Source organism: Eurosta solidaginis, chromosome X (assembly GCF_040869045.1).
Source record: "Eurosta solidaginis isolate ZX-2024a chromosome X, ASM4086904v1, whole genome shotgun sequence".
Lineage (NCBI taxonomy): Eukaryota > Metazoa > Arthropoda > Insecta > Diptera > Tephritidae > Eurosta > Eurosta solidaginis.
This window is the reverse complement of record NC_090324.1, coordinates 89549598-89565740: the sequence shown is the minus strand read 5'-3', so window position 1 is coordinate 89565740 and position 16143 is coordinate 89549598. Positions and strand designations below refer to the sequence as shown.

The 16143-nt window shown below is 34.7% G+C and overlaps 2 protein-coding genes across 9 annotated transcripts in view; both read right to left on the bottom strand.

Moving 5' to 3' along the window:
• LOC137234366 (RNA-binding protein MEX3B) overlaps window positions 1-16143 on the bottom strand; it is a 308336-nt gene that overhangs the window by 237175 nt on the left and 55018 nt on the right. The window lies entirely within an intron of this gene.
• Window positions 10179-10896, bottom strand: LOC137234384 (uncharacterized). Its single transcript, XM_067757960.1, has 2 exons — window positions 10493-10896; window positions 10179-10436 (listed from the first exon to the last, which is right to left on the bottom strand). Exons 1-2 carry the CDS (start codon window positions 10790-10792, stop codon window positions 10179-10181), a joined length of 558 nt encoding a protein of 185 aa, XP_067614061.1. The 5' UTR covers window positions 10793-10896.

Sequence of the window (16143 nt, the reverse complement as noted above, 5' to 3'; positions counted from 1 at the left end):
AAAGTAGCGGCATGACAAATTTCATTACAACAATTAGCAACAAACGAGAATTTTGCTATCAGACCAGCTTTGGTGCTAATAGATGAGGAAGGGACGGAGGTGCGCTTAAACGCGGTGTGAATCGCTCTTCGTTGTGAACAGAAAGGAGCCATACATGTTTTAAAGAAATCGCGTCAACAAGTATTAGGGGTTAGCCTAAAACATCGCGTTTTGCATGTGACATATATGTGCCCGTTTTATAAATATGTATTTCTTCGGTAGATGGGACAGTGCTAGTCTCTAGGACCGAACGAAGGACAGTCTCTCCACAAGGAGCTACTCATTGAGTGACAAATTTTGAACGATCCGAGAGAAATTGAGCCATGCTACATTAAAATGCCATGCTTTGGTCCCGGAAAAAACCCCGAGTGACTCCAGTACATATACCAAGCTACCGGTGGAGGTGCAGATTTTGTACGTACGTATTTGTCTTTTTTTTTCAGTAGCAGCATGCGTATATATGTATGTCGGGGGTTAAAACAACATAAAAACAAGAAATACCTACTCGTAGATGAAGGCTATTACGATCAATACATCGTACAATTGTTTGTATGTACGTTTGAAAATAAAATAGTTCTGCTGAAATAGTAAAAAAAAAATTACTTTTACTTATTTTCAGCAAGTAATTAGAAACCAGAATTTCGGCTGTTAAAAACTGAAAAATGTTTACTTAAAAATATTTGATCATGAAATACTTATTTCTTCAAAACACAGTAAAATATTCAAGTTTTTTTTTCTGCTGACGACGATAGATCGCATCTATTCAAGTAATATCTGAAGTAAAATGAAAAAAAAAAAAACATTTGTTTCTTGGCTTTTTTCTGTTCCTAAAATATTTTTCAAATACAAATGTAAGCTGTATACAAAAATTCCAAACCGGCAAAAAACTCATTGCTGGTAAAGCCAAAAATTTTTAAATTTACTATTTTTCAGTAAGCAATTCAAACCCTGTTCACACGTATTGTTTCGCTATTTCGTTTATTGAATGTGGTAGCCTTCTTTAGGGTATTGCCAATCAAAGAAAAGTGTGAAATAGACGAATTTTTATGTTTTGGAAATAAAAATAAGTGGTACTTAATATGTCACCGGAGTCAAAGTGCGGTAAATGCAGAAATGCAATACGGGAATAGGGTGTTTGTGAAAAAATATATCAACAATTACAACGGGCACTCACCGAACAAGAATTAAATGCGGTCATAACAAAACAAAATTTTCTGAGTACGAAGATCGGGAAAGGGAAGGAAGCAAAATTAAGATCAAAACTAAACAATCTGAAAAACGAAAAATTACGAAAACGAGGTATTAACATAAACAGCGATTGGTTTGTCAACAAAACAGATATTGAGTTTCCCCGAAGAGGTTAAGTGGCTCCTCTCTCTGGGGAGAAAATTCACTTTACCAACAACCAATTATAATTTCTCACCAACACATACGATAGCTGAAATGGAACAGGTTTTTCAAACAATAGGCTTCACAAAAGAAATATACGTCACACTCCGGCCGAAAAATTTATTTTAGAAACGTATAAGAAAACCAAAATGTTCCTTAAACAACGCGGACTACTAGGGGATAAGAAAACATACAAGGAAATTCGAAACGATCCAACCAATACACTTCTAAAGAAAAACAATAAAATTGTAGACGACCTCTACAAAGCGAAACATATAAATATAAGAGAAAAACAACAATTGACGTGCTAAGCTGGCATAGCTCCCAGACTGTATGGACTACCCAAAATACATAAACCCGAATGTCCGCTTCGTCCGATCGTATCGTCCACTAATGTCCCGTGCTATTACTTGTCTAAACATAGTGGAAAACTTCTGAGAGGTTTAATATCAGAAAAATACAACATAAAAAATGCATATGAGCTAAAAGAAAAACTTGCTAATACAAATATATGTGACGAAGATGTGTTGGTGTCGTTTGATGTGATGTCTCTTTTTTCGAATATACCGACTACTTTAGCGTCTAAGTTAATCATGAAGAAATGGGAAAATATCCAACATATGACTTATATATCGCAAAGCAAATTTCAGAGAATATTAGGGTTTTGTTTAAAAGACAAAAACTATTTTGTTTGCAATAACAAAATCTTTACCCAGACGTTTGGTATGCCCATGGGAAATCCCCTCTCCCCAACTATTGCAGACATAGTGTTGGATGAAATTATTAACAATACCCTTTTAGAGCTGCAACAAATACACATACAATTTTTAGTTAAGTACGTGGATGATATATTCGCAATTATTAAAAGAAAGGACGCGAAACTAATCTTAGACACACTCAACAAACACCATGACAGGCTAAAATTTACCATGGAATTAGAAGAAAATGAAAACATACCATTTTTAGACGTCAGAATATATGCAGCAGCAACAAATTATTACTTAACTGGTACTCAAAACCAACAACTTTTGCGCGCCTAATCAATTATCTTTCCTCACAGCCATTTAAATATAAAGTAAATACGGCTAAGAATTTTATACACAAAGTATTAACTTTAAGCCATCCAAAATTTCATGACACAAATATTGAAATTGTTAAAAGAACGATAAAGCAAAATAATTACCCTGATCACTTAACTTATAATATATTAAAACAAAAAATAACAGAAATAAATAGTATCCCGAACCAATCTCAACCCAAAGATAGATGCAATGAAGCCAAGAAATATTTTAGTGTCACACACATTCCCAGGCTCTCAGAAAATTTCGCGCATGACATCAAAAATCCTAATATAAGCCTGGCATACAAATCTAATTGCACGCTATAAACGTGCTTTACTAAAAAAAAAAGTGCAATTGACCAACAACAACAAAGTAACGTCGTATATGAAATAGCATGCAAGGGTAATAACAAAGAAGAATGCAACAAAATATATATCGGAACTACCACACGAGCTTTATGCACTCGACTAGCAGAACACGAAGCTGATATAAGAAAACAAAGACAAGGTACAGCATTATCACAACATGCAATAACAAATAACCATGTAGCTGACTTTAAAAATGCGAAAATAAAATATATAGAGAGAAAGGAAAAAACCAGATACACGTTAGAGAGCCTACGTATTATGCAAAAAAGGGATAAAACAATCAACAAAAAAGAAGATACAGACGAAATAGCCGCGACATACCTTTTATGTTTATAGTTTTAGTTGATGATGACAAGTGTACCACTAGCGATGGTATCGACAGTTTCCTTTTAAGTATTTTTTGTTTAAAATTGTTTTTATTTATTAATGTAATAATCCACCATCTTCAGTGTAAGTGCATGTAAATATTTTCCTATTGTGGTGATTGATCATTAATGTTATTTTTTTTTTATTTTTTCCTCAAATAAATTTCACAGTCCCGCCCCAGAAGATGCTAAGAAAATCTTAGCGAAACGTTGGGCTGCAAGGTGGAAAAAACTTTGTTTTATTCGCACCCCACATAAACTAGATCAGACCAGCTTCTTATAAATAAACAAATTATATGAATTAAACTGATCGGCAACAAATAATTAAAAAATATATCATTTGTCAACAAAATGTTCGGCTTGGATCAATACTCCAGTGGCATTATGAATACAAATAAAATGGTTAAATTTATTTGTGAAGATTGTCTAATGTACATACATAATGTTGATATGGGGATAACAGAAGTACAGGAAACGGTAAAAGCAAATGGTCGGTCGCTATCTAAGAGAGCATAAGCAAGATTTCGAAGATGCTATACAAAATAACGAAATTGAAGCTAAAAAGCTTCTTGAAGCAACCGGATGCGGTATGCAGTGAGAATGCAATCAATGAAAATTGCACAAGAATCGTGTGAAAAAAGTGTGAAAGAAATAAAAAGCTTATGTGATCTGGCGGAAAGCTTAAAGCTGCAAAGTGAAAAAATCTGCAAACAGCTAAGGAGCAGTAAGAACGAAAATAAAGAGATATGTGGTGAAGTGTAGAAAATTGTAAACAACCAGAGTTGACAGAAAGCTTTTTCAGATGTGGTAAAGGGTAGTTCAAAACCTCGGTTCTTCCTAAATTGAAAAAAAGTGTGCCAATAATTCTTAAGCCCAAGGCAAATCAAAAATGTGATTTGAAAAATAAGGTAGATCCAAAACAATTTAAGATCTCGAATATAGAAAATAAACAAAACGGCGTTGTAGTTATAGAAAAGGAAGATAATGCTGTAAGGAAAAAATTAAATGTGCATTACAAAAAAATATCGGTGAGGATTATGAAATTAAAATAAACACAGGGTTTCTAATTTCACATATGAGCATTAAAAATGAAGAGAAAGAGAGCTGATTGAAAATATTGAGAATTCAAAACGGAATACTCGAAAAAAGGCACTTAAAATATGTGACGTATGGAATAAAAAATAATAATAATAAATTCTATAATTCTATTATTGAGACCCATGCCGAATCGTTTCTAAAGGTCCTGACTAATGAACAGATCAATGCCGGATGGGATAGGTGTAAGGTGTATGACGGTGTTGATGTTATCTATAAATCTTATAAAATAAAAGTCGCTAAATGCCATGTATGCACATAACTTCACACAGAATGCTCCGATTTTAAAACGGTTTTTTGCATTTGAAAGCTTAGCTACGTGAGATGGTACAGTTAATATCATTTGAAGATATATATTATAGGGGCGTGGCAAATTGCCAAAATGTAGTAAGAAATCATAAAATTTTTGGTTACACAGCTATAACTCATAAACGGATGGATGGATTTAAAAAATTCTACTTTTCAGTAAAACTTATATATATTTTCCTTCGATCTGCATCAAAAAAAAAATACTTGATTCCTTTCTTATATAAGCCAAATTGTTTAAACAAAAGTAACATTTTTACCAAAAAATTCGTTTGTGTGATTGTTCGGTGTCAACTGTTCGCGCTAATTGCTTTTGAGTTAGGTATGATGCGATACATACGTACATATGTACATAGCATTCGCTGCGTTATTTAAATTCGGGCGTAGGTTTATAGGCATGTATGAATGTACATATGTATGTATTTTCATATCATATCAGCTTGACATAGGTATGTACATACATATTTATGTAACATAAATGGTTAATTGTTAATGCAACATAAATGGTTAAGAATGCATACATCTATTGAAAAATAATCTTTCGTTAAAAGTATTAAACATTTCCTTAAAATTCTTCAAAAAAGTTTTATTTTTTGGTATTTTTCCATGTATCACTACATATTATAAAACAAAGTCGCTTTTTCTGTCCCATGTCCCTTTGAATGCTCAAACCTTTAAAACTACGCAACGGATTTTCATGCACTTTTTTTAATAGATAGAGTGATTTAAGTTTGTAGATTGTATAATAACATCCATTAAATAGTGGAGAAATACTGTTATTTTTGAAGTTTCTAATGTGATGTATATGGACATATATAAGAGAAAGTGGTCTTAGTTACACTATTTATAACTCAAGAACGGATGAACAGATTTGGCTGAAAATTGATGGAGGGGTAGCTTAGAGCTAGGAGACAGACATAGGATACTTTTTATCCCGTTCTGGATATGGTCTTGAGATCACAACGTGGACCTGGGTAATCCTGGGATATGTTCGTAAAATGTGGGCATCAAATGGAAGCTGTTTATGGGTACTTTGATACGGGGTATTTTTCGTACCCGTGGGTGACTAGGATCTCGAGATATAGGCCAAAATGTGGACCCGGGTACCCCTAGAATGTTTTTATAGAATATGGATAACAAATGAAAACTGTTGATGAGTGCTTTCGTACAGGGTAGTATTCATACCTATTGGTGACTAGGGTCCCGAGATTGAGGCCAAAACGTGGACCCTGATACCCTAGAAAGTGTTTATACAAGAAGGATAACAAATGAAAGCTGTTGATGAGTGCTTTAGCACAGGGTAATTTTTATATCTGTTTGTGACTAGGGTATTGAGATATAGGCCAAAACGTGGACCTGGGTAACACTAGGATGTGTTTTTACATTATGGGTATCAAATTGAAGCTGTTGATGAGTGCTTTAATGCAGGATAGTTTTCATACTTATAGGTGACTAGGGTCTCGAGATATAGGCCAAAACGTGGACCAGGGTAACACTAGGATGTGTTTTTACATTATGGGTATCAAATTGAAGCTTTTGATGTATGCTTTAGTACAGAGTAATTTATACCGCTGGGTGACTAGGGTCTCGAGATATAGGCCAAAACATGGACCCGGATACCCCTAGAATGTGTGTGTAATATGGATATCAAATGAAAGCTGTTGCTCAGAGCTTTAAAGTAATTTTCATTGTGATATTCGATTTAGTCCCATCAACCTGGCAAAACTGATAAATATGCATGCGAAGCCGAAAAAAAGCATGAATTGATTATACCCACATATCTATTTACATACGTCGTATTCGATTTGTCTGAAATTTGGTATATAAATTTGCCTATATTAGTATTTACGATCCTTTTTTCGGGGAAGTAGACCAGAGACGGGCTGGGAATGCGATTAGGACTGAAACTCGGAGTGGGAGTGGAACTCGGATTGGGACTGGAACAAAATACATACCACCCTCTGGGACTGGCAATAAGGGATGAAGAAGAATGGGAAAAACTTGAGAGAAGAGAAAAGAGGGAAGGATAAGGAGACTGAGAAAGAGATATAGTGAGACGAAAATAGAGATAGATGAATCGAAAAAGACGGAGGGAGGAGAGAATAAAATGATTAAGGAGAAGTGAAGAGGGGAGGGCAGAGTTAGAGAGAAAAAGCTTATTAAAATGTGTGCAGGTAGACCAAATTTAGGGCAGAACAACGTCTGACGGGTCTACTAGTATGTTGCTATAAATCAATTGGTTTCAACCACAAGGCAGCGAAATGTGAACATGATAAAGTGTGTCTGAAATGCTTGGGCACACATAAAACAAATTAGTGTGATAAAGAAAAGGTAAATAAATGTATCAACTGTGTAAAGGCAAGTGAGAAATTGAAGCTAGGACGCGACGAAAGTCATGTAGCTACAAGTAAGTGCGTCCAGTTTATTTGAATAAGCTCGATGCAAAAAATAGGCTATTAGAAATTAGCAAATATTAGTGGAACTTGCGCAAGCATACAAGGATTTATTTTTATTTCCAAACGTGAAATGGTCGACTACATGATATAAAAGATATATATATGTGGTACGCCATCAGCGCACTTCCGTATTTCCAATAGAATTTTACACGATGGTTATGTTCAAATTCAATGTTTATTGTAATTAAATCACATAAATTAAGTTTATAGATATTATTTAATAATAAAGTATTTAGTTTAGTCTATGGTGTATTTAAATTAATTAATTCATTTTTAGTGTTCAACAAATAACGTCCGTCGACGTCGGTGGTCGCGCAAAACCAATCGAGTTTGTATCTTTGTGGAGTTAGTTTGAATTCTATGCGTTATTCTCCTGTCTATTGTCTCGTCCTTTTGTCTGTCTCTTCTACGTCTACCACGCAGGGTTGCATATCTTAAGCCGCGTTTATGCATTCCCACATATATATACAACTCTAAAGTTAAAATTTAAATACATCGAAAATTTCAACAATGTTGCGGCCACCGTGGTGTGATGGTAGCGTGCTCCGCCTACCACACCGAGGATCCTGGGTTCACGCCCCGGGTAAAACAACATCAAAATTTTAGAAATAAGGTTTTTCAATTAGAAGAAAATTTTTCTAAACGGTATCGCCCCTCGGCAGTGTCTGGCAAGCACTCCGAGTGTATTTCTGCCATGAAAAGCTCTCAGTGAAAACTCATCTGCCTTGCAGATGCCGTTCGAAGTCGACATAAAATAAGTAGGTCCCCTCCCGTCAATTGGTAGGAAAAATTAAAAAAGGAGCTCGACGCAAATTGGAAGATAGGCTCGGCCTAGAATCTCTTCGGAGGTTAGCGCGCCTTTCATTTTTTTGATATATTAGAAACATAAAAATATATAATGTAATGTTAAATATTACAATTTAATTGCTGAATATAATAGTAACAAATAAGAGCAATAATAAGATCTTATACTGGCGGAATGCATCAGATTCCGCTCAGCATAATTTCGGAATGCACTGGATTCCAATCGAATTGCTGTTGGATTGCAACAAGATTCCAATCAGTATGTCGTGGGAGTGCAGCAGAATGTGGTATAATGTGGTATGCCATCACAATGCATAAAAAGGTAACATAACATGCACCGGATTCCAATCAACTCGATGCCTGACCCACAAAATTATGCTGCCGGAATGCATACGAATCCGGACAGTACCTCGTGAGAAGGCATGTTTTTAACGTTGTTGGAATGCCCCAGATTCCAATCAACTTTTTTTGTGGGTAGTGACAATTTTCATGTGGTTGTTGTTGTTTTGATGATTTTGTATTACCCACAAGAAAAACTGTGGGTAATAGTGTTTTACGCGGATATAGTTTTGGTCTCCAAACCGGTGTTGGACCCACTCAGGGTAATTTTTTATAAGCGCGGCCGAAGGCCGCCAATGCAGAAAGGTGTTCTGCGCAAAAATAATATGAATCCCACCCCCGGTTTCGGAGCGCTCCGGACCATTTTTCTGTTTTTTGGAAATAACTGTTATAACTACGTGTTTACTTCAACCTTGTGCTTTATTTAATGATTAGTCATTGTACATAGAGATGTGTTTTCTAATGCATAACTGAACTAGGGTTGCCTAGTTCACTTATGCATGTACAAGTTGTGTTGTTATAAATAGTATGGGTATGCATATACAACATCTTCCCTTTATAAAATATGTATCAATACAATTTGAAATATTATGATTTACAAGTTCAGTTTGTTTGGTGGTTTAACTTTTCTTCCTTTTTGAGTTGTATACATTTCATTTGGTTTATCAGTTCGGTTAGCTATACTAGTATTTTCAAAATTCATATTTTTATTTTCTACAGTCTTGTTTTCTTGGATTTTAGTTTGGTTAGCTATACTAGTATTTTCAAAATTCATATTTTTATTTTCTACAGTCTTGTTTTCTTGGAGTTTAGTCTATTCATTTACATGTCTATGGTAATTTATTACATTCCGGTCTTTTGCAATATCATCACTTATTGCGCAATTTTCATTTACATTTTCTACTTTTAAAGGTTTTTTGAGAATATGTTCTCGGCTTCTTCTATATAAACCGCCCTCAGTATCTTGAACTAAATAGGACCTCGGCTCTGGGCATTTTTTAATTATTACACCTGGATACCAAACAGAAGTGGGAGATTTCTTATACATAATTTTCTCCTTTTCATTAAGTGGCTTAAGAGTTCTGGTTTTCTTATTGAAATTTTTAGCTGATTTTTGACTTTGTTTTTCGATTTGTATTTGTATTTATTAGGCAATTCATCCCAGCACAACAATTTGGCAAAAATTATTTTATAGTGCTAGTCGGTAAAAGGCATAAAATAGGAACAATTTAAACTTGAAACTTAAAGCTAATGACTATGGCTTAGAAAAGGTTACAATAAATAATCTATTTAATAAATAATAAATAAATAAATAAATGAATGATAGAGTACATTTGCTTAGAAGAAATCAGTATTTTAATTGTCTAGGTTATTATAGAAACTTGTTAATTCTTTATTGAAGAGCAGAGCATTGCTTATAAGCCTAAGTCTAGAAGGGAGCGAGTTCCAAACACGTATGAAAGTAATGAAGAACTGTTGAAGGGTAAGAAGAACAGATCTAGATGACTGGAGAAAATTTAGCCTCCGATACAGATAGTCAGGTTCCTTCATATATATTAATTTATGTAGCGTAGTGAGCGTTTTAAGTTTAATAAGGTTATCGAAAGAAATGTTAAGCAACCTGTAAGCATGATGAGAGACGTGGTCAAGTCTTTTCAACCCATAGACGTATCTAGCAATGTTGTTATAAACAACATTAAGTTTCCTATTACATACATAGTCACAATTAGAGTAAATCTCACAACCATAAAGGAGCGTAGGTATTAACCTTAGAACCGTGACATGGCCATACAACCTAATCTCGTGTCTTGGCCACTCAGTGCCCAGTAATGTATTTTGTATGAAAATTTAAGCTTTTTATAAGGTTTTTTTATGAAAAAGCCAATATTTCGTTTATTTATTTATATAATTAATATATAAAAGTAAAAATCTTATAAAACTTAAGTTTTGGATCACTCAAATGGGTGAAGTTCTCTGCTGTCTTTTTGATGCGTTGTGATTTGCTGTTGACGTTGTTGGAATATTGTCCTCGTCTTCACCAATATATGAGTCCGTATCAGCATCGGCATTGTATTTTTCGAAGTAACACTTTTCGCAAGTCCTTAAATAGTGTTTGGTGCAGGTCGGAGTAAGACAATGGTCGCAAACTGCCGTTGTTTCTTTGTCGACTTTAGCAGTTCTGCAGGTTCCGCACCGTCGTTTCAAAGTGTTTACCTGGGAAAGGATAATAATGAAATTATTTTGAAATTATATAAGCTCGGAAAACTTACCTGTACTGTTGGACGCGATCTCGATACTGAAGGAACTATTTTAAAATCTATCAAATCCATTGCAATTTTAGTTGCAGAATTAATTTTTGTTTTGCATCGATTGTGCAATTGTTTCTGTGCTAGCTCCATTGCCAAGTCTTTCAAAAATATTTTGCGCTTTTCAGACTTATGGATGTTCCATGTAGGGTTACTATGCTCAAAAAGCCTGAGTGCAGCAAGTGCAGCAACGTCCAGCATATTATAAAATAATGCCATGGGCCAGCGGTTTGTTTTTCTTTTGCCTGTGAATCCGCGTAGCATTTTGTAAAAAGTATCGACTCCTCCTTTATGCTCATTATAGTCATGTATGACTTGTGGTTTTTTTGTCACAGGATTCACTTCTTCACTGGCATGGGCTGCTGAAAGTAGTAGGACGTTTTTCTTTGAATGTGATGTAAAGCTTACCAATTGTATTGAATTTGAAAAGCAAAACACTGATTCAAATATACCCCTTTTTTTTGCTTCTTCAGAAGATGTAAAAAGCTTTGGCAATTGGGGCTTATTTCCTCTTATTGTGCCCACCAAGGTCGTATTTCGTGCAAGCAATTCCTCTGCCAAGTCGTAGCTTGTGAAAAAGTTGTCCATCGTGATATTTACACCCTTATCCAAATAGCGATTACTGAGTCGCATTACAAGACTGCGCGCGATACCAGTAGACCTCTGTTCATTAGGCTGTGAACCCAAATATACCTCACCTGAAACGGGATAATTGGTTTTTGCGTCAACAAGCCAAAATATTTATATGCCATATTTTCCAGGCTTAGATGGAATATATTGGCGGAAACTGCATCGGTTTCTTGTTGAAAGTAACTGCTCATCAATTGTCAATTCTTTACATGGAATGTAGGGCGTCGTCAAATTTTCCAAGAATAATGTCCATACATGACGAATAGGCGCCAACTTATCGTGCGGTAATCTCTCAGCGCGAGTGCTGGAATCGTCAAAGCGTAAAAAGCGGCACAATTGCTCAAATCGATACAATGACATCACTGCTCTATAAAAGGGCATGTTCATTTTGTGAAAAAGATCCTTGGATTGAACTAAGTTTGCTTTTTCAGCACCGGCGTATAAAATTATTGCAATAAAAGCATATGTTTCATCAACATTCGTGTCCTGCCAATATCTTAATTTTTTTGGAACTGCTTGGCGCATATTGGCTTCAATTACTCTTTTAGCTTTCCTATTCGTATCAAGAGCAATACCTTCAACAAGAGACACTGGGAAAACACATATGAATGCGTCTCTTTTTGACTCAAATCTTTCCGTGCATATGGACGTTGATTGTCTGCGCATTTCCAATGCCAGTTCTGTTCGCCGTTCTTCAGTTTGACTTGGCATTGACCACCATACAGTTCGGTCGTTCCTTCCTTGGCCACAATATTTTTCTCCACGGTTTCTCCCAATAGCTAAACTTGAAAAAGATACGTTTTCAGTGGGATCCATATCTAGCGGTGCTTCCTCGTGGTCATATTCTTCAAAACGTGGGTCTGGAATGGGCGGTGCATTTTCGTCTCCAAAGTCAGACTGGTCGCTGGGTATTGGTTCATCATCGCCTTCAAATGTAGGGTCGTTTCCACCATCATCATCATCGTTTTCGTGCTCATTGAAATAATTTGCAAGATTTTCCTCTTCTTCTTCAGTCAATTCACGGCGTAGGTTTGCCAAATAAACTGCTAATTGCTCACTCATTTCAAACAAAATTTTTATAAAATATGTAATCAAACTGTTCACTTGAAACTTTTAGGCAGAACTTATAAAAATGCAGAATATCCTCCAAAATCCGTTAAAAATTTATATGTTTCCATACAAAATATATGAAGAAATGTTATGGGCACTGAGTGCCCCAATTCACGTACAGAGAACCAACCATATGAAATGCCGTTACTATTTTATTTTAACAGTTATACACCTGAAATTTTTAAAGACCATAAAGAAATTTATCAGTCTGCCAAAAAGAAATTTAATAGGACTTCCCGGCAACTCACGGTTCTAAGGTTAAGTACGCTTTTGCTATTAGTAGACGAATATGTAACGGAGTAAACTATTGTGTAAGCTAGTGTTATGAATAGTACATAAGTTTGAAAGTGTGAACATCACATAATGATACAAGAGCGACAACAATGTAAGTCAGTCACTCAGGAACTCTGAAAGCTAAACCACATGAATTAATAAAGAACTCGGACATTAGTTAAAACACAGTAATTTTATTACAAATATAACATGGCGCTGCGGCAGAGGCGAACAACTGAAGTTTAAAAAAGAAAATCGGTAACAATTGTTGCAAATCAATAAATTAAACAGAAAAACTGTGACAAATTGTGCAAATAAGCTAACGTCGATATATGGCTAAAACGGCAGATGAAACGAGGACAACAAGCACGATGACTACAGTATCCACGTCGGTAACGGGATTAAAACCCCCAAATAACCTACAAAACTTGAGTGCAGAAGGTTGGACAAGATGGAAGCAGCTCTTCGAAATATACAGAATTGCATCAGGGGCAAATAAAATGGTAGAAGAAGTTCAAGTTGCGGTATTGCTGCATAGCATTGGTGAAGCGAGTGTAGAAATATACAACACGTTGGGACTAACCAAAACAGAAAAGAAAAGTTATAACAAAGTAATACAGAAATTCGAGGAGTACTTTGTTCCGATCAAAAATGAAAGTGTTAGTTCGCATCTGTTTTTTACCAGAAACCAAGAAGCTGGAGAATCATTCGACTCATATGTAACAAATTTATGAAAGTTAAGTACAGACTGTAATTAAGGCACTCTAAAAGACAGGCTAATAAGAGATCGAATTGTAGCTGACATACAGGATAATCGAGTCAAAGACAGATTATTACGTGAAATTGATTTGACATTGGAAAAAACTATAAAAATTTGTAAGAGTGCGGAATTATCAGAACAGCAAGTTAAACAGTTTGAAGTGACCAAAGAAATCGCCAGCATAAGCAAGCAGAGTAACGGAACATATAAGAATCGAATGAGTAACAACAAAAAATCTCAACATACAAAGGCGACAGCAAAAACAGCATCACAACCAACAGCCAAAGAGACAGGCGAAGCAAAACAAGGAGTATGCCAGCGGTGCGGCTATAATCACCGTTACAAGAATTGTCCAGCATACAACAAAGAATGTAGGCAGTGTGGTAAGAAAGGGCATTTCGCGGGAAAATGTAAGAAAAAATAAAAATGTACAGTAAAGGCTATTGAGGTAAAAGAAGAAAATAGTGACGTAGACGATTTTTTTTGTAATTCGATTACTATAGACATGGTAAATGCACATAATGAATGGGTACAATACATATATATAGCAGGTGCGAATAAAAAAGTAGCAGTTAAAATCGACACAGGAGCGCAATATAATATATTACCTATTGATGTGTGTAGAACACTGAAAATAAAAATGTGTATAAAATCCAATGTAATACTAAAAATTTATAATCAAGAAAAGATCAAGACACTTGGCAAAGTAATATTGAATTATAAAGTAGGAAATATTGAAAACAAGGTGGAGTTTCAAATCTACAACGGGAAAAGTGAACCCATATTAGGTTTAAAAAGCGCAATTGAATTTAATTTAATAAAAATAATGCTTCCAGATATACAGGTTTTAAAAGCATATGCAGTACAGGAAGGGCATGAAATTGTCAAAAGGAATGAGGATGTATTCTCTTGTTATGGTAAAATTAGAGACTATACATACACGATCGAGCTAAAAGAAGGAACGATAGGAAAAATAGAGCCGTGTAGGCATGTACCATTTAAATTATTTAACAAATTAAAGGAAGAATTAAAGAGAATGGAAAATGCAGGTATCATATCAAAGGTTGGAAAAACCTACTGATTTTGTAAATTCGCTTGTAATCGTAGGTAAACCAGATGGGTCAATAAGAATTTGTTTAGACCCACAATATTTAAACTCGTGTATAAAACGGGAGCATGTACAGCTACCTACGGCTGATGGAATTCCAGCAAAAGTAAGGAAGGCAAAATATTTTACAAAGCTAGATGCAAATAAAGCATTTTGGCAAATTGAATTAGCGGCAGTAAAGAATTAACAACTTTCAATACACCATTTGGCAGATACTTTTTTAATAGGCTACCATATGGCATAAGCTCCAGTCCAGAAGTATTTTACAGAGTTTTCAATCAAATTTTTGAAGATATAGAAAATGTTGGTATATATGCTGATGATATGCTAATCTGGACAGAGTAGAAAGAACATCTAGTGAAAATTATGGATAAAGTTTTTAATAGAGCCAGGTCGTATGGTATTAAGTTTAATAAGAGTAAAAGTGCATTTATGGTAACTAAAGTAAAATATTTGGGCCATATTATTTCGGCCGATGGAATTGAAATTGATAAAGATAAAGTTGAATCTATTGAAAAAATTAAAGAACCGAAAAATAAAAAAGAACTGTTGACATTCTTAGGGACCATAAATTATGTGGCAAAGTTTATTCGCGGCACAATTGACTAGCAACTTACGACATCTAATAAAAAAAGATGTGCCATTTGTATGGGGCTCAGCACAACAAAGCTCATTTAGAAAACTCAAGGAGGCGCTATGTAGTCCTCCAGTATTAGCATTTTTTGATGTCAACAAAACCATAAAATTGAGTGTAGATGCATCAAGTGAGGGACTAGGGTGTGTAATAATTCAAAATGAAAGACCAGTGGCATATGGCTCACGGGCATTAACAGAAACGGAAAAAATGTACAGCCAAATAGAAAAAGAAAGTTTAGCAATTGTATTCGGATGCCATAAATTCAATCAATATTTGTTTGGTCAGAAGTTTATTGTAGAGACGGATCATAAACCCTTATTTTCTATCTTTAAAAAGCCTATGAATAAAATACCTCCTCGATTGCAAAGAATGAGAATTAGTTTACACAATTTTGATTTTGAGCTTATCCATGTATCAGGTAAGAAGTTTCTTCTTGCTGATCACTTAAGTAGAGCTTATTTAAAAAATACAAAATCTTCTGAAAAAAAAATTGAATGTTATGTCATGATGATTGAAAAACACTTAAGTGTATCAGATGTAAGAATGAATGAATTAAAGCTGGAAACAAGCAAAGATAAAGAATTACAGGAAGTTATAAAGTATGTAAAGAATGGTTGGCCACAGAACAAGAACAAGGTAATAAATGTGGTAAAACCTTATTATTCCTTTAGAGATGAATTAGCAGAATGTAAGGGATTATTATTAAAAAACAATAAGATAGTCATACCAAGTACAATGAAAAAAGCAATGTTGTTGAAAATACATTATGCACACTTTGGCAAAGAGAAATGTAAAATGTTAGCTAGAAAAACTATATTTTGGTTAGGTATGTCAAAGCAAATTGATGATGTAGTAGGTAACTGCGATATATGCTGTGAGTATCAAAAAGACAATTGTAAAGAACCTATGATTAAAAAAGATATACCAAACCATCCTTGGGAAATAGTTGCGTCGGATATATTTTTTATGCGTGGTAAAATATATATAATGGTCGTAGACAGATATAGCAAATATATAGAGATAAAAAATCTAAATAATTTAACTGCAGCTTCAACGATACAAGCACTAAAATAATTCTTTGCAAGATATGGGATACC

Bases quoted from the DNA above. Each gene is read 5' to 3' on its own strand.
- LOC137234384 (XM_067757960.1), bottom strand. From the start codon at position 10,792: ATGCTACGCGGATTCACAGGCAAAAGAAAAACAAACCGCTGGCCCATG. The intron at 10,437-10,492 runs GTAAGTTTTCCG...ATCCTTTCCCAG, and splicing joins GATCGCGTCCAACAGTACAG to GTAAACACTTTGAAACGACG.